The 26,498-nt window shown below is 38.5% G+C and overlaps 1 protein-coding gene across 1 annotated transcript in view; it reads right to left on the reverse strand.

The window, feature by feature from the left end:
- Positions 1–26,498, reverse strand: part of NETO2 (neuropilin and tolloid like 2) — a 53,431-nt gene that overhangs the window by 20,866 nt on the left and 6,067 nt on the right. The window contains exons 2-6 of the mRNA XM_057314148.1: positions 21,208–21,264; positions 18,402–18,542; positions 17,442–17,690; positions 12,906–12,950; positions 12,696–12,823 (exon numbers count right to left, since the gene is read on the reverse strand). Of these exons, the coding sequence (XP_057170131.1) occupies positions 12,696–12,823; positions 12,906–12,950; positions 17,442–17,690; positions 18,402–18,542; positions 21,208–21,264 (620 nt within the window). The remainder of the gene's footprint in view (positions 1–12,695; positions 12,824–12,905; positions 12,951–17,441; positions 17,691–18,401; positions 18,543–21,207; positions 21,265–26,498) is intronic.

Here is a 26,498-nt window from a genome sequence, read left to right on the forward strand (position 1 = left end):
AGCAAAAACAGACAGGAACTCAGAGAAAGCGCTCCAGCCAGAAGACTGAGAGAGGGGCCCTTCCCAACTGACGAGTGGGGTGAGGCCAGGATTTCTGGCTTGTTTTTCCCAGTCTCGCAGCTCTGCCCGAGGTCGGCACCACTCATGGATCTGCACGTACCAGCTCCAGCAGCAACTAACATCCCAAGAGGAATTCCATCTCTTTAACTAGCAGAACTGAGAAAAGGGTACGTCGGGAGAGTATGGAGGGAACCCTCAATATTTTTTCCCCCTCTCTCCCTTAAGTCACTCCAAACTCACAACACATTGGGAGGCAGAAACTGAAGAAACCTTGTCTTTCTGGCCCCCAGAGGAAAGGGGAAAAGGAACCCATGTTGTCTGGACAATGTGAAGGAAGTCTTGGAGAAGAGGGGGCTAAAGAACAAGCACTAATGCTGGCTTACCCCCGAGCTGTGTATTCATGACACAGAACTACAGACACATGACAAAGGCACTGAGAATGAAATTAGAGTACAAGCCACTGTCCAAGTCCCTGCGTGGGGCACGCCCTGCGCAAGCCTGCACAGCGCAGCGAAGACCACGAAGACTCCACAAACACAGGAGCGGCCATCCACATAAAGTGACCCCGTACATGCAGTCTGAGTCTAACTGGGTAGGTTGTCTGACAAAAATAAAATGAATAACAAAAATCAACACTTTCCAGGTATTCCTAACAGGACCCAGAGTCTCACAGTGTTAAAATCAAACTGTCTGGAGATAAAAAATTCCTCACATATAAAGAACCAGGAAATGTGATTAGTTCTGAAATGAAAAGAGTCAAGAGATCGCAGCCCTAACAGGACTCAGATATTGGAATTGTCGAAGACTTTGAATTTTCTTTTTTTTCTGAGAGAGAGAGATAGAGTGAGCGAGCGCACACATGAGAGAGACTCTTAAGCAGGCTCCAAGTCCAGCATGGAGCCAGACGCAGGGCTCAGTCTCACGACCCTGAGATCATGACCGGAGCCGAGATCATGACCTAAGCCGAAATCAAGAGTTGGGACGCTTAACCAACGGAGTCACCCAGGCGCCCCAGAACTGTCAAAGACTTACTTTAAAGCAATGATATAAATATGCTCTGTGAGGTAAAGGCAAACACCGAAGGAGTAGAAAGATCACAGCAGAGAAATAGAAATTATGAAAAAGAACTAAATGGAAACTTTAGAACTGAAAATAAAAAATATTTGAAATTAAAAAAAAAATTCACTGTATGGGCCCAAGACAAGAAAGGGAATGACAGAGGAAAGTCAGTAAACTGGAAGATGACTCAGGAGAAACTATCTAATATGAGATACTGAGAAAAAAGGATTGAGGACAAATGAATAGAGCCTCAGGGACCTGTGGGACAATTTTAAAAGGTTGAATATTTGTGTCACTGAAGTCTCAGAAGAAGTTGCTACAGAAAAAAGTATTTGAAGAAATAATTGCTAAAAATGTCCCAAGTTGGGCGAAAGACAAAAATTTACAGATTCAAAAAGTTCAGCAAACACGAAACAGGATAAAAGCAAACAAAAAACAAGGCCTACACACATCAGAATCAAACTACTTGAAATCAGAGATTTAGAGTCTTGAGATCCGACTGAGAAAAATGACGCATTCTGTATAAGCAAATGATATGAATGACTGTGGACTGCTCTTCAGAAACCACCAAAGCCAAAGACAGTGCATCGAAATTTTTGCTGAAAAAAAGAACTTGTGAACATCAGAATTTTATATCCAGCACACATGTTCCTTCAGGAATGGGGGCAAAATAAGTACACACCTGGTGAAGACTTGAAGAGACTTAGAGAATTTGTTGTATACAAGCCTGCTGTAAAAGCAATGCCAAAGGAAATTCTTTAAAGAGAAAGGATACTAGAGTGAATCTTGGAACTTCATGAATGAAGAGAAACAGAAATGGTAAGTATCTGGATAAATGGAAACCATCAAAAATAAAAAAAGAAGACCTTACCAACATACTTACAGATCTTACCAACATTAAGAATTAAAAAAAGGGGCGCTGGGCTGGCTCAGTCAGTGAGGTATACAACTCTTGATCTTGGGGTTCTAAGTTTGAGCCCCACGTTGGGAGTAAACAATAATAATAATAATAAAATACAGTGAACAGCTCTATGACCCCAAATCAGATGACTCAGATCAAATGGACAAATTCCTTAAAAGGAACAAACTACCCAAACACTTCTAACAAGAAATATATAACCTGAATGGCCATATAATTTTCAAAAATAATGAATTCATAATTAGAAACCTTACAAAAAAAATCTCCAGGCCTAGATGAATTAATTCACGGGCAAATTATACCAAACATATAAGGAAAAAATTTTGCCAATTCTTCACCTCTTCCAGGAAGATGGTACACTTCCAAACTCAGAAGACTAGCATTACCCTGACACCACCAAAGACATAAGGAAACTACTGATCAATAGTCCTCCTGTGATACTGTGATTTATAATAAATACATATATATGCATTTGGTCTTTGTTTCTGGCTCAGAGCTCCCAAAACCCTTGGAATTTCCTGAGCAATAAGAGCAACGGGAACATCTGTTGTTATATTTAGTCTCTTGTCCTCAGTTCCTGAAAATGTTCCAGCCATAAAGTTGAAATGGGTATCCTGTTAATTATTACAAGCCCCTTTCAATGACAACTGAGTTTATGTTAATGAGGTATCCTTTGGAAATCCCTTAAAGATGGGGGCTGGTTACTAGGGGAAACAACCTTGAGTTGAAGGTTTAAACTTTCAGTTCCACCTTGATTTCTGGGGAGGGGAGAGGAGTGGGGCTGAAGGTTAAATCAAGCACCAATGGCCAATGATTTATTCAACCATGCCTATGTAATAAAGCCTCCATAAAAACTCAAAAGGATAAGATTTGAAGAGCTTCCACATTGGTGAACCAGAATGTTTCCATATGCCATCCCACACTCCATGGGGACAGAAGCTCCTTTGTTCACGACCTCACCTGTGTCTTTTCATCTGACTGTTGAATCTTACCCTTTAATATGCTCTGTAATTAACTGGTAATTTAAGTAAGTGAACTGGTTTCTTGAGTTCTCGAAACCTCTCTAGCAAGTTAATCAAACTCAAGGAGGGGCTCATAGAATCCTGATTTCTAGCCCGTTGGTCAGAAGCACAGGTGACAACCTGGACATGAGACCAGCATCTGAAGTGGAGGCCAGACTTGTGGGACTGAGCCCCCAATTCTCCAGGTAGAGAGTGTCAGAACTAAGTCATAGGACACCCAGCTGGTGTCTGAGAACTGCTTGGCGGTGTAGGGGGAAACCCCTCAAGCTGGAAATGGTATCAGAATCATCAGCCCAGAAAATAGATGCAAAAATCCCCAACAAAATATCAGCTAATCTAATTCAGCAATTCATATAAAAAGTATAATACTTTCATATAATCACAACCAAATATGGTTTATCCTAGGAATGCAAGGCTGGTTTAAATTTTGAAGAATCAATGTCAAAAGGAGACACAGATCCAAGAAACAGAATAGAGCCCAGAAATATATTCTTACAAATAAAGCTATTATTATTATTTTTAAGAGATATAAAGGCAATTCAATGGAGAAAGGATAGTCTTCAACAAATGCTGTTGGAAAAATCAGTCACCCACAAGAAGGAAGGAAGGAAGGAAGGAAGGAAGGAAGGAAGGAAGGAAGGAAAGATCGATCCTTGGGCTACGCCTAGTACCTTATACAAAAATTAACTCAAAGTGGGTCATAAACAAAGATAAAATTATAAAAGTTTCAGAAGGAAATATAGGAACAAATACTTATGACTTTGGGTCAGGCAGAGAGCTCTTAGATACATCAAAGGAAAATTCATTTAATTCTGACTTCATTAAAATTAAACTTTTCCTCTGTGAAAAACACTGAACAGTGTTGTGAACAGAAAAGTCAACACTGGGGGGGGGGAATGTTTGTAAATCACTTGCCAAAAGACTTCTTTATTTTTATTATTTTTTAAATAATTTTCTTAGCTAAGAAATTTTTTTTTGAAGATTTTATTTATTTGGCAGAGAGAGAGAGCACAAGCAGGCAGAGCAGCAGGGAGAGGGAGAGGGAGAAGGAGGCTCCCTGTGGAGCAGGGAGCCTGACATGGGGCTTGATTGATCCCAGGACCTCAGGGTCATGAGCTGAGCCAAAGGCAGATGCCCAACTACCAAGCCACGCAGGAGCCCCGAAAAGACTTCTTTGATCCAGAACTCAAAGCTGAACAGTAAGAAAACTATCCAATCTTGATATGGGCATAGCAGAGACTTCACCATTACAAAGCAGACACGTCAGACATTACAAAACTGCTGGTTAAAACCTGATAGTATCAAGTGCTGAGAACTACGTAGAGCAATTGAAAATCTGGTAACACTGTGGAAATGCAAAACAATATAACCACTTGGGAAAACAGGTTGGTGGCTTCTTACAAAGCTACCATGTGAATCAGCAGTCTCAGAGATGGATATCCAGAAAAATCAGACAACATGTTTACACAACACAACCTGTAAAGAAATGCTTACAGCAGTTTTATCAATAATAACCAAAAATTGGAAACAGTCCATATGTTCTTCAGCTGTTAGGAGTAAACTACAGTATATCCATACAATAAAATCTGTCCAGCAATAAAAGGGATAGAGTAATTGGCACACGCAATAACAAGAATCTCAAATGCATCATACTAAATGAAGAATTCGGACTCACACAAACTGGGGGGGTTCTATTTATATGAAGTTTTGGAAATGGTGACACTATAGAACAAAAGATCCTTAGTTGCCAGGAATCAAGATTGAAGAGGGGCGCCGGGGTGGCTCAGTCAGCTAAGCCTCAGCCTTCGGCTCAGGTCAGGATCCCAGGGTCCTGGGATCGAGCCCCACATGGAGCTCCTTGCTCAGCGGGGAGTCTGCTTCTCCGTCTGCCACTCCCCCTGCTTATGTGCTCCTTCTGACAAATATTAAATAAAAATCTAAAAAAAAAAAAAAAAGATTGAAGATGGCTTTGACTGCAAAGGAATAGCATGAGATACTTTCCTTGGGGTGACGGAGCTGTTCTTGATTATGGTGGCTGTCACATGACTGTGCCTGTCAAAAATGTTTCCTGTAGGTTACCTGACATGACTGACCAAGTGTCAGCGAGGAGTGAGTAATGAAAATGCTCTTAACTTGCCTTAAAAGGATAAACCGCCACAAACACTTTGGAAAGCCTTTTGGCATGCTCTGGTAAAGCTGAAAATGGTCACGTCCTGCAACACAAAAACTGCACTTCCAGATATACAACCAAACAAAATCATCATACATGGGCATAATGAAAATGCAAAAATGGTTACAGCAGCATTATTTAATATACCAAAACGTGAAAGTAGGGGTGCCTGGGTGGCTCAGTCGGTTGAGCAACCAACTCCTGATTTCGGCTCAGGTCATGATCTCAGGGTTGTGGGCTCTCACTCAGCGGGGAGTCTGCTTGAGGTTCTCTCCCTCTGCCCCTCCCCCCTTATGTAAGCAAATCTTAAAAAAATGTGAAAGCAAATTAAATGTCTAAAAGGAGAATGGATAGTCGTTTCTACAATTGATACAAAAATTTAAAAATAGTGTATATTTATATAGTACATAAATATGAAGATATAAAACTGTATTAGGACTTACAAAACTCCAACTCACGATAGGGTACGTAGGAAAGATAATGGAAACAGAGATTTCCTCTATACCTGTAATACTTTATAGTTTTTACTTGAGAATACTTAATTGTCTAAGGGCTTAAGAAATTAAATATTTCTCAGACCTTGCTCTTTCTTTGAAATACTTCATGGAGAAATAGTTCTATAATCATAAATTTTTAGAAATGTTATTTCAAATACTGAATATTGGAGAATGTAACTTTTATTTATTTTAAAAGCTTTTACAGAGAGGGAGAGCGTGAGCACAAGTAGGGGGTGGGGCAGAGGGAGAGGGAGAAGCAGACTCCCCGCTGAGCAGGGAGCCCGATGCGGGGCTCCATCCCAGGACCCCAGGATCATGACCCAAGCCGAAGGCAGATGCTTAACCAACTGAGCCACCCAGGTGCCCCAAGAGAATGTAACTTTTAATAACTTTTTAAAATTAAAAAAAAAAAAAAGCTCAAATATTATATATAGTTGACATGGGAATTGGATCAAAATTTTAAAACTGTGGTAAATTGGATGGGTAAACAGATGATTTTAGAAGTTTAAAGGAAAAAATGTTGAAGACCACCCTAGCAGGTGAATACTCAAAATGAGATAAACTAGTTAACGGGTGATGTTTCAGAAAAATCCGCTTATAAATATATACACAAAAGAAGTCACTGGTGTCGAGTATGCTAGTGGTGTTCCCGTCCGTTGTTCTCAGTGGCCTGTCCATAAAAACATAGGGATATCTTGTTTGTTGTGCTTCTCAGACACTGTGGTTTTTACATATTGGAAGTTTGTGGCAGCCCTGTGTCAACCAAGCCTATCAGTGCCATTTTTCCAACAGCATTTGCTCATTTTGTATCTCTGGGTCACATGTGGTAATTCTCACAATATTTCAAACTTCCAAATTATTATATTTGAATTGCAGCAATCTCAAGATTAAACGTTAACAGACGAGGAGTTTCTCATGGATGAGCAAGGAAGTGACTTCTTCAGATGGAAGGTTCTCCTGGGGAGGACGGCGGGAAGACTGTTGAAACCACCACAGACGGCTCAGCGTATCACATGAACTTAGCTGGTAAAGCAGCAGCAGCGGGGTTTGACAGGACTGACTCCATTTTAAAAGAAGTTCTGTGGGTAAAATGCTACCAAACAGCATCACAAGCTGCAGAGAAATCATTTGTGAAACGAGAGTCGATCGATGCGGCAAACTTGATTATTGTCTTATTTTAGGAACTCGTCACAGCGACCCCAGCCTTCAGCAGCCTCCACCCTGACCAGTCAGCAGCCATCACATCAAAGCAGCAAAAAGATGATGACTTGCTGGAAGCTTAGATTCTGGTGAGCAGTTCTGAGCAATAAAGCACTTTTGAGTGAAGGTACGTACCTTGTTGTAGACCTACTACTACTGCACAGATCACAGTACAGTGTAAACAGAACTTCCGTATGCACCGGGAAACCAAAAAATTCACTTGACTCACGTTATTACAATATTTGCTTTGCTGTGGTCTGGAACGGAACTGGTAGTATTTCTAAGGTATGCCTGTCCATCTGTTATATAGCAAGCTTCCATACATGTGTAGTTTCATTTTTCCCTAAAAAAACTGAAATACAGTTCACATAGAGTGTTATGTTAGTTTCGGGAGTCCAACAGTGATTCGACACTTCGGTACATTCCCCGGTGCTGTCCATGGTAAGTGTCATCAGCAAACAGCATCACAGTATTACTGACTATATTCCCTACGCTGTGCTTTCCATGCCCGTGACTTATTTCTAACTCCAAGTCCATACCTCGAAATTCCCTTTATCTACTTCACCTACCCCCTCACCCACCTGCCTCTGACAACCGTCATACTCGTGCAGTTCTACCTTCAGATATTGTATTCAATTTCAGTTTGTATACCCCAGACAACGGCATTCTATCCGACTACTACAGCTTTATCTCGAAGGGCAAGTATCCCCACGTGTTTTTACTCAAAATCGTTTTGGTTCTTCTGAACGCTTTCCTCTTCTACGTGAATTCTGGAATTAGCTTGCCATCTTCCCTAGAAAGCCCTCCTGGGATTTGGACTGGAATTACTTTAAAATGATAAATTTGAGAACAATGAACATTTTTGTGTGATTCAATCTTCCCATCCATGAAAATGATCTCGCTCTCTCTCCCATTTCTGTAGGCCTTCTTTTATGCACTTCAATATAATTTTAAAATTTGCTTCCTGGTACCTTCTGATTTGTGCTTATTGTAAATAGTCCTTTAAAAAGTTTTCTTTTCCAACTGCTTTTGGCTGTAGTATAAAGAAAAGCAACCGATTTTTACAACTGATGAACTTTTTTTCTTTCTCTCATTTTGTTGCACTGACCAGGATTTCAGAACACCACCAACTAAAACGTTGACAACAGACATCCTTGACTTGTCCTGAGCTTAAAGGAAATGCTTTTAAGGTCTCACCATTAATTACAATGTTTGAATTAGGGTTTTAGTAGATACTCTTCATCGTGATTAAAATGCATTCTCCTATGTTGGAATTACTGAGAGATTTTTTATCAATAGGCTTTAAGTTTCATGGAGTATTTTTCTGCATCTACTGATATATCTGGATTTTTTCTTTTAATCTGTTAATATGGGAAACTACATCATTCACTTTTCTAATATTAAGCTGTCTAGGAATTTGTAGGTCATGATTTCTAAAAAAAAAAAAAAAATTACCAGGATCAGTTTGTTATTGCTTAGTTTTTTGGGTCTTCTCCCTCCCCCCCCCCCCCCCATTTTACAAATAATCCTGGTTTATAACTCTCCATGCTGTTTAGTTTTGATAGAATAGGCTGGGGAATGTTCTTTTTTCTTCAATTTTCTGAAACCATTTATATAACATGTTCCAATCTAACCAATTTTTCTGTTTACATATTTTAAGTACAAAATCAGTTTTGTTAACTTTGTAAGATTTATTCAGGTTTTCTATTTCTCTGATTTCGTCTTTGTAAATTTTATATATATGTATGTAAATATGTATATATACACATATATTATATATTTCAGGAAATTGTCCACTTAAACTTTACAAAGTTATCAGCAAAGAATTATTCTTAGTATTCTCTTGGAGTCTAAAACAGTTGGATTACAGAAAATTTCAAATGTGCAAAAGCAGACAAAATAGTATCATAAACCCCTGTTCTCATTCCCTAGCTTTACCAATTCACTCAGCCAGTCTTGCTTGAACTATACCCCTCTCACACCTGCCTCTCACATACGGAGACAAATTCACCAAAGAGAATTCACATGTCAACAGTTCCATGTGTATTGCTAAGGACCACTTAAAATATCAGTTCTATTATCAAACAAAACAAATAATTTCTTCATACCAATACCAGTGTTTAGACTTCCGTCTTCTAATGTTTCCTACTTTTATACTTTGAATCCACAAGTTCATTTGACTTCACGTTTCTTTTAATTTATGATTCACTGCTTTTTCCCCTTTGTTATTTATTTATTGAAGAAACACTCAGGTTTTTTTTTCTTTTGTTCAGAAGGTTTTCTTCATAGTTTGTCTTATAAGAGTTTTTAAATCTCTGCTATAGTTGATTCATGACCTTTTCCTTTTTTTTTTTTTTTTTTAAAGATTTTACTTGAGAGAGAGAGAGAGAGAGAGACAGAGACAGAGAGAGGGGAGAGGCAGAGGGAGAGGGAGAGGGAGAAGCAGACTCCCCGCTGAGCAGGGAGCAGGTCCAGGACCATGCTCAGGGCTCAATCCCAGGACCCTAGGACCCTGAGATCATGACCTGAGTCGAAGTCAGCCACTTAATCGACTGAGCCACCCAGGCGCCCCCATGACCTCTTCCATTCCTGAATATTGTTTAGGTCTTTTTGGCTAAATCAATCTTGGCAGAGGTTTACCTATACTCATCTTTTACAAAGGGCCAGCTTTTGGCTTTGTTGATTCTTTTTACAATATCACTTATTTCTGCTTTCATTATTACCCTTTCTTTGAATTTCTTTGGTCATTCTTCTGAATTGAAACTTGCTCATTAAAATCTTTTTCTTCTAAAAGAAGCATTTACAAACTCCCTTATAGTACTTTTGAGCTGCATCCCACACATTTTGATATATATTTTCAATTTTACTCAGTTTTAAGTGTGTTTAAATTCCCATCCTGATTTCTTCTGTGACCTATTAATTACTAAGTGGTATATTATTAAATGATCAAACCTATGGGTTTTAAAGTTACCTTTTGGTTGCTGGTTCCTGATTTAATTGTATTTTTGTCGATCCTCTGCATAATACCAAGGATGGGTATATATTTCAGACTTCTGTTTTTAGTCTAGCGTATGGATCAGATTTCATAAACGTTTCATGCATGTTTGCAGAGAATGCATACTTCCTGGATGCTGGGCGTACAATACCAAGTCTCATCAGGCATACTGTGTTGTTTAAATCTGAGCCTCACTACTTTTTCTGTATGCTTAATTACTGAGAGGTGAAATTAATTACCCACTATAATTGTGGATCTGTCAATTTTCCTCAGCAACTGTCAATTCATATTTTGAGGCCGTATTAATACATAAAATCGAAAATTATATCTTCCTCGTGAATTGGTGACATCCTTGATTTGTATTTTAATAGCTATATCAGATCTCTTTTGGTATGTGTCTATTATTTCTTTTCTGTTTTCTTATTTTCAAAATTTCCCATAGTTATCCTAAAACAGATTATACTTGGATTTTAATTGTAGCATTTGGTCCATTTATTATTTTTGCTCAGAAATATCTTAATTTTGCCTACATTCTAAAATGATAGTTGAGTACTGAATTTTTAGATTGGCAGTTATTTTTTTTCTTAGCACTTTGAAGACATTATTGTCTTCTGGCTCCTATTTTGCTATTAATGATTCTCCTAGCTCTCTTCTTTCTCTAGTTGTTTTAAAGATTTTCTCATTGTGTCATGGCCAATATAGGGAGGTGTCAATATATACGTTTTTTCTTGCTTTGGGAGTCACTTTGTGTCAATCCTTTTTGTCAGCTTGCACATTTTCTTGCTAAACTGCCACGACCCCTCCCTGACCCCCTGAGCTACATTCTGGGTAATTTTCTTAGATCTATCTTTTAATAACTATATCTTTTACTTGAGGAAGTTTGAATTATTTATTTTTAAACATTTTTATTTATTTGACAGAGAGAGACAGCCAGTGAGAGAGGGAACACAAGCAGGGGAGTGGGAGAGGAAGAAGCAGAGTCTCAGTGGAGGAGCCTGATATGGGGCTCGATCCCAGAACGCTGGGATCACGCCCTGAGCCGAAGGCAGATGTTTAGTGACTGCGCCACCCAGGCACCCCGACTTGGTTATTTTTATAAAGTGTACCTGGTCATTTTTCTTTCTCGTCTTTTTGATTCTTTCTTGTAAGATACTTAAAACACTTAACTTCTTAGGTACCTAAGAAACTTCTTGCTGTTATGTCTGCTAATTCACTCATGATGGGTTGTTTGCTTATGTTTTCTACTTTTGGGTTGTGAGCTTACCTTCAGCAGTGTTTTACTGATGACGATCCTACAGCCTCTGTGGTTACTTTGAAGACTGATTTGTTTGTGTGTGTGTGTGAGAGAGAGGGAGAGAGAGCACAAGCAGGGGGAGCGGCAGAGGGAGAAGCAGGCTCCCCACTGAGCTGGGAGCCTGACGTGGGGCTCGATCCCAGGACCCTGAGATCATGATCTGAGCTGAAAGCAAACGCTTAATCAACTGAGCCACCCAGGCGCCCCTCTGTGGTTATCCTGTATTTATTTCTGCCAGGTGTCTAAAAAGATTTTTGAGGCCAGGACCATATTGTTAATTTTTAGACTAAGTGGTTCCTGGACTGGGCATGGAATATAAATCACAGACATCCCAAACTAATGAGAACAGGTTTCCAGGTAAAAGTCTGAGGGGAGACCCCAGCCTTAGCCTGAGACTGAGCCCAGAAAGACAAGCTTCTCCACCGTCAACCTGTGTTAGTGGAAGAGGCTTCTAATCTACCATTTCATAGCAATTCTATTTCCCTTCAGGGGCTCCAGTTTTAGGGGAGGGCTCTCACGAAGGTCACAAACCCCGGGCCTCTTCTGTCTCACTGTGGTAACATCGATCTCTACCAGGGAGTGGTTGCAGGGTACTGAAGTCAGCAAGAGCCATTTGTACCATCGATTACGGTGTTCAGTTTATTGCTCCGGTTTACAGTTCTCTCTCTTCATTTCTAATCTTGAAGAATTACCTTCTTTTTTTAGAAATGTTACCTATGCTTTTAAAAGGGTATCTTTGTGTTTTACACCCAGTGTTTCCAGGTGTTTTGTAACAGTCAGGTTTTCACGTCATCTAATCTACCCTATTAACATAACTCTAAATTCGATATTCGTAACTCTTTGGCAGTTTGTTCTCTTATCCTCACTTTCTCTTTTCACATATATCTACATTAAATATGGGTATTTCTGTGAATTTTCACTGTGAATATTCCTAGAAGTATAAATTAAAAGCAAAAAGCAAAAGTAGTCAGCAACCAATCTCAATCTGTCAGAGTTATTTAAAAACATCCTTCCCTGCAGTACTTTCCAATAAAAGCTCTACTCATTAGCAGAGGACGGCGTGGAACGAACACAGAAGCAAGACACGCTGTATTTGTGTTTTGGTTTTGACACTTCCATGACCAACTCTGAGAGCTCTGACGAGACACCTGAACCTCCTGTGGCCTATTTTTCCTCCTCCTCAAGTGTTTTATGCGTCGATAACCGTCTGGATCAATACCTGGCACCCTCGATTTAGGAATACACGGATTTTAAGAATCTCAATGTTGGTGTGATATTCCTGAAACTATACTGCAGTTTATTTAACTATAACAATGCTGAGATCTTAGCTGGCCAATTTGATTGAAATAAAATTAATTTTTAAAAAGTTGCAATATCAGTTCATATAACAGTAAATATCTGCATGAATCAAAACAATACATTATGCTAACCAATGTCTTATTATGTTCTTCTCTAAAGTGACTCAATACGTAATAATACCTTGGCTTTTGGAGTCGCTTTAATTGTCCATATGCAATCAACTGCTTGGCCAGGTTTTGTTTTTTCTTCTTGTTCTACCTGACTAGAACGCACTATCCCGTCAGCTCCCGAGAGCTCAAACTGGCAATCTAGAAAGAACAGATGAATGATGTTCAAAGGAAAATAAGACCGACCAAAACGCCATGAGGAAAAAGAGGTGATATACTAAACCTGGGATGGGATTTAAAATACCTCCTAGGTAAGTAAAGTCTGGATCTGTAATAGAAAAAAGAAGAAAGTAATTGGCATTGAGACTGTTTAGAGTTACATTAAGGTTTCATGTCTTAAGTTATGTCTAATCCTTCATTTAACAGCAAAGCAAGAGAAAGCTTTCACTGGTGTAGACTACAGAGCACGGTTTGTTTTTTTTCCTGGGCATGTGTAGGTGCTTACTTATAGGAACGATGTTTTTTTTAAAAACGGTAATGTTTATACTTTTGATCCCATCATCAATAACTTATTTACGCCACCCGAAAACCTGCAACCCTCTGTCAATAGCAACAGCTAGTGCATTAATGGATGGATGAATAAACATAATGTAGTATACACAACACAATGGACTATTATTCAGCCTAATAAAGAAATAAAATTCTGATATATGTTACAACATGGATAAACCCTGAAACATTACACTAAGTGAAATAAGCCAGACCCTCAAGGAAAAATGTTAATATTGTACGATTCCATTTATTGAGGCTCCTAGATTAGTCTAATTCATATAGATAGTAAGTACCCAGAAGCTGGAGGAAAGGGGGAATAGGCAGTTTGTATTTAATGGACACAAGGTTTCAGCTTGAGTTAACAAAAAAGTTCTGGAAATGGATGGTGATGACAATTACACAACATTGTAAATGTACTTAACATGTCCGTGTACACTTAAAAGGAACGAAAATGGTGACTCTTGTGTTATTTGTAATCCCCCCCCCCAGTAGTAGCTAGTGAGCAGTGTTTTCAAAATGGCGGGGGAAAAACGACTAGTTGATAAACAGGATATTCTGTCCGGCAAAGTAGTTGATAGACCAAAAACCAATAGTTCATATCAAAATAACTCATTTCAGTAAATTGGTCAGATATTTGATTTTTATGAACTAAATCAATTAACTGAAATAATGATACTTTAGTGTGAAAAAGATGTTAAAACATCTTATATATGAATCAGATCTTTGTAAACTAGTTTAGACTACCTGAAAGAAAAAAACCCAGACATCAAAACAATGCTCTTAATTGAATACTGTTTTTAAATATTAAAAATCAGGCTTTTTAATACGTAAAGATTCTTACTTGAAGAAAAGTAGCTCTTTTTCTATTAGTTTATGTATCTTGAGAGCAACTTTATATGGACTATGGTTAAAATATAGACAAATTATAATAAAACTTGGGATTTCTAGACTGTATTACCTTCCATTTGCATTTTATAGTACTTTAAAGTTTCTATACAATTATGCTTAGTATCATGCTAATTATAGCAATATCAGGAAAACTATGTAATATTCCACTTTGAAGATGAAGAACTTGAATGAGAGAGACTATGATTTTCTTAGACCATATTTATAATGGCAGAGCCAGGACTAGATTGCAATTCTCCAGACAATTTTTCTTACCCTGCCATATTGCCTTTATAATGTGGGTGAGGATTCCACAGTTTTACCACTAAAAGAAGAAATATCAAAATAAATAGGTAATGCATAATTGGCTAATTATGGCTGTGTCTAGTTATTTCAAGTCATACTTAGAAAATAAATTTGTCTAGGGATCAGTAAATCTAGAAGACTACTACTCCTAATAATGAGAGGTTAGTATATTTTAAAGGTTTTATTTATCTTAGAGCGAGCGAGTGCACACACGTGTGCCTGAGGTGGGGGGAACAGAGGGAAAGAGAGACTCTCAAGCAGACTCCATGCTGAGCGTGGAGCCCGACGTGGGTCTTGAGCTCATGATCGAGATCCTGACCTGAGCAGAAATCAAGAGTCAGACACTTAACCGACTGAGCCACCCAGGCACCCCAAGAAATTAGTATATTTTAAATGAAATTCTCTAAATTACTGGTGCTATCTGTTGAGGTGCTATCTCTTAATGGACTGCTGCTTCCTGGAAGTAACTGGGATAATTCTGGAAATTTTAATGCAATAATGACAATATCCTAGAATTATTGTCTACACATGAAGAAATTCTGATTCATTTGGCAGGTAGCTCCTATGACTTTTTACTCCACAAAAGAGCTGAAATGTTGTTGTCCCCTTTCAGCAAGGTTGGATTTATTTTATTAAGTTAAAAGAGGAAAGTCTTTAAGATGTATTCTTAATTAAACTAACCCCCCCCTGCTTTTTTGAATATGATAACTATGCAGAAAGTATCTGGAATTAAAAACAATTTTAACAAGAATTGAACATCCAGTTAAATACAATAAACTGTGTATTGAAATAGGTTTTGCAGGTTATTTAAAGATTCTGAGATATTTTAAACCAGCAATTTTTTTCGTCCTGGCCATTTGGTGTATATAAGGTCCTATTTGAACTTTCAAATTAAGTTTTTTTGATAACTCTGATTTTTAAAAATTTCTTTTTACTGTAGTAAAATATACATAACATATACATATACAACCACTGTCTACTGAAGCAAAAATTAAAACCACAAATTTTACTATGATTCAGCAATTGTGCTCCTTGGTATTTATCTAAATGAGTTAAAAACTTGTCGAGGAAAAACCTACATATGGATGGTTATAGCAAGTTTATCTGTAATTGCTAAAACTTGGAAGCAACCAACATACCCTTCAGCAGAGTGGATATACTATTGTACATACATACAATGAAATATTTTTCAATATTAAAAAGAAATGAGCTGTCAAACCATGAAAAAACACAAGCGGAAACCTAAGTACAGATTACTACGTGAAAGAAGCCAGCCAGAAAAGGCTACATGTTGTAGGATCCCAACCATGTGACATTCCGGAAAGGGCACAACTCCAGAGACACAGGACCTTGCTGGCCAAGAGCCGGGGGAGGGTTGGACAGGTGGAGCGCGGAGGATCTTCGGGGCAGCGGGAATACTCGGTATGATATTGTAATGCGGACACAAGTCCTCATACATTTGTCTGAACACCCAGAACGCACAAGACCAACAACGAACCCTAACGTAAACTACGGATTTGGGGGGACGATGTGCCCGTGTGGGCTCATCAGCTGTGACGGACGAACTGCTGGGAGCGGGTGCTGATCCTGGAGGGCAGCTGTGCGTGTGCGGGGTTGGGGATACACGTAACTCTGTACCTTCTGCTTAGTTTCGCTGGGAACCTAAACCTGTTCTAAAAAATAAAGTCTACTAGATAAACTTTACTTTCTAAAATGTTATCCTTTCGGCACTGAGAACATAAATACTGAAACAACACTTACAAATTCCCATTCTGCTTACTGACAGGAAAAAAAAGCTGATTCTGCTGTTCAGGCAATAAAGCCAGTAATACAGATGTATGCTTGTCAGTTACGTAAAACAAAATAGATACAGAAAAACATCTGAAGGGATACACACCAAACTGTTCATAGTGGTTTTTATATATATGATGGTAAGATTACGGACATTTTCTTTCCATCTGGATATATACTTTCTTTTAATTAACACATTTCTTACGTGAAAACAAAAGCAAAGAGATGACAGAACTGGTACACTCAGTTACTTTTTCATCTTGTTAGTCTGTAAGTTGTTTGAAGACAGGAGCAGTAACTTGCAATCTTTGTGTTTCTGCACGAGGGATACGCACGGTTTTACACCAGAGACGCCCTGCGGGCCTCCAAGTGTCCGCACGTACCGCGGGGCAGGGTCAGACACGCAGAGCGCGCTGAATGGAGACCCTAATGCAGATCCGCAGAACTGTATTACTTTGTGCGGCAAAAAAATGAGTGACTATTACACTACAAAAGATGGGATTAAGTTAAGGATTCTGAGAGGGCAGTGTGAAGACGGAGGTAGGGACCAGAGTGATGTGGCCACAAAGCCAGGAATGCTGGGGAAGCCCCCAGAAGCTAGAAGAGGTTAGCAATGGATTCTCCCGTAGAGTTCCCAGAAGCAAGGTGGCCCTGCTGGGTTTTCTGCCCTCCAGAACTATGCGAGAACAAATTATTGTTTTCAGCTGCTAAATTTGTAGTTCTTAAGGCAGCCTCGGGAAAGTAATACATCAGGTGTTCCCATTTTACCAACAGCCACCCTCAGGTACGACTGTGCTGAATAGTCTCACAGCTATCCGGGAACAGAGAACGGATTTAAATCCAGATCTTTTGCCTCCAAGTGCAGAGCAGCACTTTTTCTATTGCTCAGTATTTTCTAGAGATTACTTATCCAAGTGGGGGGTTAATTCAAGCATTCCAATGGAAAAAAACCTGCCAAAATAATTTTTGGTAAGGATTATGAAAATAAGACAATTTGCTGAATTATCTTTTAAAATATATTTATCTTGATGTTTTTAGCCTTGACACACTTTATAAAACATAAAGAAATCGAAGAAAAATGTGATACCATCTATGAAATGCTTCAAAATTCAAGTGAGACAGTTCTAGTTCCAATTTTTGGTTTTATTTCTTCATGAGGTGATTTCCTTTGACCTTGCTAATTTCTTTAAAACCTTGATTTGATTAACTTGACTAAATTCTCTTTTCTAGACATAAGATTCTAAAACCAGAGTGAGACCCGCTGAAAAAAAGACAACTTCGTTACCTGGAATAAATGAATATTTTGCTCGAAATCCCAGTCCTTCAAGTTCTTCATCAGAACTAAACTTAATCCACATGAACCTCCCTGTTGATCTAATTAGTGGAGGGCTTTTCACGCCACAGTACCGATCTATAAGTGGAGAGAAACCAAATGGCCCATCTCGAACCTCCAAGTGGTCAAATCGACATTCAAATGATGGTTCTATATAGTAATGTTCATCAAAGGTCAACTCTATTCTTTGACGTGGAGCAGCTAGAAAATAAAAGCAAGCAAATCAGGGCAACACAAAGAAAAGTATAAGTGTCCTGACACAAGTAGGAAAAGCAAAACAACTGCTCTGTTACTGTTTCACAGATGAGAATCATGAGGACAGTTACACATAAAATTCATAATTAATATTATTTTATATCAATAACAATGCTGCTCTGCAGAACTACAGTGCTCTTTCCCTTTGGAATATTTTGTTTATTAAATTAGTTAAATGTACTTAACTGATTAAAATTAGAGTAGAGAAGCTAATGCTTAGTTCATGAGATACAATGAATAGAAAAACAGAAGAAACGATTAAGAACTAATGTAACTATGGACATAAATTTGCATAAAGCATGATAAGCGATGCCAGTAAGTTTGAGTTTCTTTCTTTCTTTCTTTCTTTCTTTCTTTCTTTCTTTCTTTCTTTCTTTCTTTCTTTCTTTCTTTCTTTCTTCTTATTAGAGAAGTTTCTCATATATACCGATGCATCTGGTTGAATTATATGTTAAGAGATTCAAAATTCCTATAAAATTTCAACTATTATTTTGTTAATGTGTTCAATATTCAGAAATATTTATAATTACTAGAGTTCAATTCAAATGCATGTTTAAATTTTGTTCAAACTGGCTTAAACTGGGCATCTTACCAATGTACTTAGTTTTACAATAAAGTTAAAATTCACCCATTAAAAGACAGAAAGTGGTCAAATACCTTCCAAAATGTAGATACACTCCTTGTTTGGTGGATAAGAGTCAGGATAATTTGGTGAAGCAAAATGACCTCCATTGCTGGTTCGAACCCAAATGCCACACTGGGTTGCAGGAATATGCTTGATTCCAATATTTTGTCCATCTTAGGGAAAAATGGCATTTAAAACATGAATTACAGCAAAAGAGGATAGCATTCTTCTCTTTTCCCCACAATGCAGCCACACAATCGCGCACTCGGTGTTACACAGACAGCGTATGTAATTTTGTAAGAACCGCTGCCAAGTTTAGCGCGACAAACTGAACACAGCAGAAGTGGGAGAAGGTAGAGCTGTATGCTGTGCTGGGGGGAAGAACTTGCTGCTAGAGGACAAGTCTGCCCTACAGGAGAGCAGGGAACTAAAATGCTTAGATTTTACAAGGGCAAAACCGTGTGGGAGAATCTGATACATCAGTACGACTCTATAAAATTCAGTTCTGACATAAAAATAAAAGGATCCCAGGGGTTTCTCTCTGGCATGGTACCTCTATATTTAGTTTATCACAAAAGCCAAATGGGATCCAAAGCTTACAAAGGGATTTTAGTTAAAGATTGTAGATTGAACACACGCATTTGGTTCTCTCTCCTTAAACTCCACTAACAGTACCGGATTTCTTAAGGGCAAAAATAAACCCCTAAAGAGGCACAAAGAGGAAGATGCAATCGCAACAACCGGCAGGACCTGGTGAGCAGGAGAGGCCATGACAGGTGGTGGTGAAACTGTCCCTTCTAGAAACATGAGGCCTGGCTAAAAGTCTATTTAGAATCAATCTGATTTCTAATACCCCCCCCTACTCTACAAACCTAGGTATCTCCTGCTCTGTCACCACATCAGAAAACAGAGGATTCCTTTGCAGAAGACAAAGCAAGGTTACTGGACTAGGAGACACCAGGCACAGCTGAGGGTGACGATACCAACACACACGAGGAGACGAGGGAATGTTAACACAGTGAATGGCATTCCTGGCCTCTTCCCCCACTCAACTCCTTTAAAGCCTCTAGGTGAGATGCAGAACTCTAAGCAGGAAATGGAAGGCCTCCTCTCTGGGCACTCTGCAGTGCAAAGGAAAACTGCCAGCAGTGGAGACTCAGGAATTCCCCAGCGCCGGGTCACTCACCGGTGAGGGCCATAGTAAACAAGTCCTTCTACACCTGCAGAGAGCTAATCATCAGATTTTAGTGCTCCTCTCATAAGAGCAGACAGTCAAGGATCACCAGATATTTGAGGAAAGCCTCTAATATGAATAATGAATAAAAAATGAGAAGAAAGCAAATCTGAGGAAACAAAGATTATGTAAAAAAAAAAAAAAAAACCCAAAAAACCCAAAAAACTAAACAAAACTGTCATTTAATCTACCCTTAGAGAAAAACAGAGTGTATCTATAAAACAAGAACAAGGATACTTTAAGAATATTCAGAAAACAAAAATTTTCTAAAAATAGAAGAAATGAAAAATTAGTAGAAATTTTAAAGCAGAGGACCACAAAGTGTAGCCCTGGGCCAAATCTGACCTGTGGCCTGTTATCTTAAGGAAAGTTTTCAATGGAACACACCCATGTCCATTCACATGCCTATGGTCCATAGCTGCTTTCATGCTACAGCAGCAGAAGTGAGTAACTGTAAGGCCTGCAAAATCTTAAATATTTACTGTCTGGCCCTTTACAGAAAACGTTTTCCAATTCCTGGTTTAGAGGGTAAAGTTGGGGAAGTCTCAATAGAGACTGAGAAGAAAACAGAACAGAAAGACAGACGGAAAACAGAAAAACTATAACCACAAAAATATCCCATAACCAACTAGAAGATTCTTTAGGATAAAACAGAAAAAAAATAGATAAAAGGGAATTTAAAAACTTAAACAAGAAAAAAAGGAAATAAAAGTTTCCTAAACTGAAAGACAAAATTTTCACATGGAAAAAGCTCCACGAGTGACTTAAATTCTGACCACAGATGTGACCGGAATTATGACAGAACTACACCGAAACAGGTGGTACAGAAGGAAAGTAACAGAACACTGGTATATGGTCAGGGGTAGGAAGGAGGTGCATGAAAGAGCTAAATTTTCATCTTCTATGGTGGGAAATCATTGTCTAATATGTAAAACTGAAATAATCAAGAAGTAATAGTATAACATATTATTTAGAAATATGCAGGGAAATGCCAAAAGATCCAGCTAAAATTCTGGTTATCTCCTTGGAGAAGGAAGTAGAGTAGGAGAGGATGGAAAACTACTTTTTCATAATTAACTTGGTAGAATGCTTTCATTTTTGTCATGTGTATGTATAATTTAGATGAAAATAAAAAGGAAATCAGTAAATGTTCTAAACTCTGACATGAAAACCTGGTTCAAAAAGCGCACTAGCTTATCTTCTTTCATAAACAAGGGCAATCAGAACAGGTCCACAGGGCTTTGAGTAAGATACTGATGGAAATATTTTATTTGTCTACATTGAAAAAAGGGATTTCTATTTTTGCTGAGTGATAAAGCATGAAACTCATTTAATTTTTGGACATAATCCATAGTGTGCTAGGAGCTACTGGTGACGCCCATTTAAAAAATTTATCAGGGCAGGACTTGATGTTGACAATTTACTCTAGTTACCTGCAGCCGAACCCAGTAAAATTGAGGCTGACAGGTTGACAGAAAGTCTTAGGTCACTGGAAAACCCCAGAGGGATTATGGAAATGGTATTCAAAAGTCGGGATCCTTTCCAATAAGCCATCCCACTCACTGTCCTGAATACGTAGTAAGTTATCACCGTAAGTACTTTACCTTGGGTCTTTTGGGCCACAGCAATCCCTTCGACTACAAGTATTGTTATTAACAACACTAGAGAAATAACAGAAAAGAAAAGTTAAAAAACGGAATCAATATTACATTTTACTAAATCTATAAGGAAAATGAGATGATAAAGAAAAGATTAAGGCTGCTATTTCTTACTAACGTTCACTCTCAAGATTTTTAAGGGTTAAATGTTATGTTCTGATTTACTGTTTGACACTTAAGACAACCCAAGAAAAAACACAATTGATACTGTACTCATCTATGTAAGCACTAACAGTATATGCCATTTAAAGCATTTTTCAATTTATGATAGATTAAAAACACGTAGTTTTTTGCAACAAACTTTGTTGACCCCAATTATCCTGTATTTACTGTACTCTGTCTCAAAGAGTTTACGTGCGTTGTATGGCTGGCTAGCTCTGCGATGTATTACGCCAGTAAAAGTTCAGTTAGATTATCTGACTTGTGAGAGCATTTATAACAAAGACAGAAGTAAGGGGGCAGCAGTCTCCCAGAAATCAATTCAAGATGTTTCAGTTGTGCAGCACTATGCAGGGTCCTGCACTACAAAAGCCAGCATACCTAGAAAATGAAGCTTTTTTCCCCCCAAGCTGAACATTTCTGAGACCCAGTCAATGACCTATTGACTTGTTTTGTGTATGTATATGCATTCTGATGATTCTTTCAAACATTTTATTTCTATGAATGGTGCACTGATATCTTCACTCTCCCTTTCAATGGAAACCACAGTGTGAACTGGAGTTTTTATTATACATTCAGTCAATGAGCACTTACAGAGTACCTACGGTACCAAAGGAGAGCAGGCACCAAGGATACACAGATGTTTGGGGGAGAAATACAGGAAAATAATTAAAGAGCATGGACTTTGCGAGTCAGGTGGATCCAGGCTGGGGTTCGAGTTTTGCTGTGTACCAGCTGTGAGGCCTTTTTAACTCTGTTTCCTTATCTGTAAAATGAGGATGTTGTCCCAGGAGCACCAACCTCATAAGGCTGTTGAGAAGATTAAATGAGATGATGAGGCATAGAGTACTGTTCTATGCTAGGCATTCTGCTAAATAAATGATAGGAAACTACGTCCTTAAAGAGTCAATCTATTGTCAAAAAGGATTTACAATACAAGGTGAACGGAAGTTTAATAAGAGTTATACAGAAAGCATAACGGAAGCAGAGACCGGAACCATTCATTCTGCTGGGGGTTAAAAGGAATAGAGTGAGGAAAATTCCAGAAATAGAAAGAAAGAGCTTAGACAAAAACACGGAGGAGCATGGTCTTGGAGGGTTAGCGGACTCTGAATACCACAGTAGGGTCAGCACAAGGAGGGGAGTAGCGGTGTATCAGGTGAGAAACAGAATGAGGTCTGATTGTAAAAAGTCTTCGCTGTCATACTAAAGAGTTTGGACTTTTGACTATCATGAGAAGTCATTTGGGGTTTTTATTTTTATTATTTCTTTCTTCCTTTATTGTTCTATAAGGGGGGAGGGGCAGAGGGAGGGGGAGAGAGAGAATCTTAAGCAGGTCCCTCGCTTTCACAACCCTGAGATCACGACCTGAGCTGAAACCAAGAGTCAGACGCCTAACTAACCGACCCACCCAGGCACCCCTCATTTTGGGTTTTTAAACTACAGAATGATATTATCTATGTTTTAGACCAATAATCCTGATGGTTTCATGGAGTCTAAACTCTCAAAGAGAAGAGAGAAAGCCATTCAGGAAGCAAAAATGGTAAGGTCTTGAAGCAGAGCAGTGGTACTGGAAATGGAAAGGAGGCGAGATTTATGACATGGTTCCGATGTGGAGCTCACTGCAAATGGCGACTTACAGGACGAGAGCAGTGACGGGCACGCAGGCACTGAAGAGGCTGCTAGTCAAGTGACTGGTAGGTGGTCATACCATTGTTCACACGACAGCAGGTACTGAGTGTCTACTATCCAAGTCACCAACGTGAAAAGATAATTCTTGCCATTCAGTTGTTTACATTTTATAATCTAATCACCGACAGCTTCATCTTTAGCTTCCTGTACCCTTGCTGACCTTCGTCTCCTCTGTCTTCTCTCAACACCCTTCATTTCCCCTTCCCTTGCTTTGGTTGCTAGTAGTACTGAAGACCTCCTGTTACACAGGAGCACTTCCCCCTTCACACTTTGCACTGATCAGGGTTAGCAATGGAGAAATGAAACCCTTTTTTTCCTTTTTTTTAAAAACAGAATATTTACGATCAAAAAGAAAAGCCTAGAGTAATACTAGGTACCTGACAATTCAGCAAATAACACATCCATTCGTATCAATTGATCTTGTTAGAGGACACTATATTTCCCAAGGCAAATCATTCAGATGATACACAACGGATCAAAATTTTGGGCTCAGTATACCCTTCCTCCTGAATCACAGGCATTAGCAGTTTTAGTTTTCACATTTATAAATCCCAGTATATAAGTAACACAAAGCCAGGCAGACAGGGCAAGTAACAAATCAACAAACTGAAACCAGGAGAGCAACAGTAAAACTATGGCAAAAGGATGAACAGCGCCAGTAAAATTACATAACGATCAGTGAAAGTTGTCTATGTAAAATATCTCATTTATGAAATTTACAGTGTGTGCAACTACAGTAGATCATTTTAAAAATAAAATTATAAGCCCAAATAAACCTATTATTCTTTTCTACTTTATTTAGACGGTTGCTCACAATTTCCTCTTCCCCCAAATGTTTAAAAAAACTATTCACAACTCAATCAACCAAATGAGCTATGCTACTGAATATAAAAATTTTATATGAAGAATTAGGGTGAATGTGCACAACAACCGGGGAGAGAAATATTTAGCTATACAGTTGTGACCATTAATCATTCTAAATTCTATATCATAATAAACATAGTTTCCTTCTAGTTGTATAATAGGGTCTTTGCAAATTGCTTGTTATAACCAGCTCGGATATTAAAACAAACTCCATTAATGCCAAACACCGGAATTATTTAGTACACGAAGCAGTCCTTTGTTCTGTCTTTAGTTCCAATCACATGCCACTGTTCCCTTCTTCCTCTTACCAAAAGGATCAATAATTTCTCAAGTCCAGAAATACCACACATTTTGAATTCAACGATAATGTACCCAAGAAGGCATTAGTTCTTTAAGGTGGAAATCCATGCCAAAATAAAAATTCTAAACTCCTTAACCATACTGTTTAGTTATATAGAGAACTGCTTGTAATCTGATGGTTAAAAAGGGAGTGCCCACCACTTATGCCCATACATCTGGTTCTGGAGTTTAGCTGAGGCCTCGTAATAATGTGTGTACAGCCCGGGCGGCTCAGTTGGTTAAGCCTCGACTCCTTATCTCAGTTCAGGTCATGATCTCAGTGTTGTGAGACTGAGCCTGGCCATGAGCCCTGTGTGGAGCCCTGCACTGGGTTCCATGCTGGATTCTCTCTCTCCCACTCCCTCTTTCCCTCTTTGCACTCCCTCCCCTCTCTTAAAAAATTTATTTTAAAATGAAGATTTACATTATGAAGACAGATGCTCTTTAAGGTGCTATATACAAGTCCTCAATGCTACTCCTTTTACCTTCAATCACTGTCATGTTAGCTCTAAGACGAGCCTTCTCCCCGGGCCTTCTAGTTGAAAAGGCCTTACCTTCCGCTGTAAAAATCAAGATCAAATTTATTCTTTCCACTGTTAATAGTGGAAACTCTGGCCAGTGCAATAAATACTGGAAAGGAGACAAAATTATTATTTATAGATAATGTTACTTAAAACCTAGAAGTCCCAAGATAATCACTTGGAAAATTATTACACCTATTAAGAGAAGAGAGACTAAAATAAATTAAATAAACAAGTAAATAAAGTTAATGCAACAGAGGAACAACATGTTTTGGATAATAAAACAACATAAAGGTAACAACTCTTCCCAATAAGTCATATATTTAATTATATTTTAATCAAAATCTTAGTTTTCTAAGGGACTAAAAATGTTGCTGATGCTCATCTTCAAGACTTTTTTATATTGGCCAAGGAAAACTAAAAAATAAAGACATAAAATACATAAAAAACAATATGTACTTATTGTAAAGCTACAGTAATTCAAAATGTAGCAATGGTATAGAAAGAACCAGATGATCTGTCAACAAACATACCCAGCTCCCACTGTATTACAGGCAGTGGGGTCAGTCCCTGAGGCTACAGCAATTAACCAAGCAGCCTCGGTCCTTATTCTCAAGGAGCTTAAAGATAAGACAGAAGAAAAGAAAAAGCTCAAGAAACAGACATATATATTCCAGAATTATTTTACGTATGGAATTTGAAACTCTCAGTGAAAGGACAGGTTTAATAAATGATTCTGGGATAACTTGATAATTATTTGGGGGAAAAAAAAAGCAGATCCCTACCTTCAAGCTAAATAGAAAAATACCAGGTGAAAAAACAAAAAGGTAGATTATGTATGTATCCTTTTGGGTGGAGAATACCTTCACTTACTAACGACAAATAAAAACAATGAATAACGGAGAAAAAAAGATTATGCTACTAGAAAAATGTGCCAAAAACCAAAACAATACAAAAATTTAGCCTAATATTAAAAAAAAAAAATGCAGATTCTACTGTTGATCAGGATATAGGAAACTGACATACACTGTCAGTGGATTGCAAACTGGCATAACTTTTTGGAGGTTAATCTGGTAATACATATCGGGGTTTAAAAATGCACAAATCTCACCCAGCAAGTCTACTTCAAGGCGGGAGAACGGAACCAATCACTGGGACAGGAGTGTGCACCACAATCTCTTATTAAAACACAGACTGTGGGGGGCAGGGGTTACTTTCAGAGATTTTGACCTAGTAGGTCTGGGGTAGGGCTTGAGAACTTGCATTTTAACAAATTCCCTAGTGAGGCTAAAGCCGCTGGTCCAGGGACCATACTTTGCAGGCCAACCACTGCAATAAGCGAATGATAGTATACTGCAAGAAATGGAAAGAGGATGCCTGTTTTCTCCATTGGTGATGGCAGGGGCAAGGCTGGGCCAAGATGGATGGGGCAGGGTAGAGGGTAGGCAAAAAGGAGTTGATGAGTCGATTTTGGAAATGTTGGTGAATGCTCTGGTACCTATTCTCATAATGTTTGTACAAATATTTCTTGTTTCTGAACATCTGCACTTGCCTTTGCTTCCATCAAATTACCTTTGCACTGTTTAAAACCTGCTTTTTCTAGGAACTTTCAAAGTTAATTTTATTTGATAGCATTCCGATTTTTCACTTTTATGACTATAA

The sequence above is a fragment of the Ursus arctos genome, unplaced genomic scaffold (genome assembly GCF_023065955.2).
Source record: "Ursus arctos isolate Adak ecotype North America unplaced genomic scaffold, UrsArc2.0 scaffold_19, whole genome shotgun sequence".
NCBI classification, from domain to species: domain Eukaryota; kingdom Metazoa; phylum Chordata; class Mammalia; order Carnivora; family Ursidae; genus Ursus; species Ursus arctos.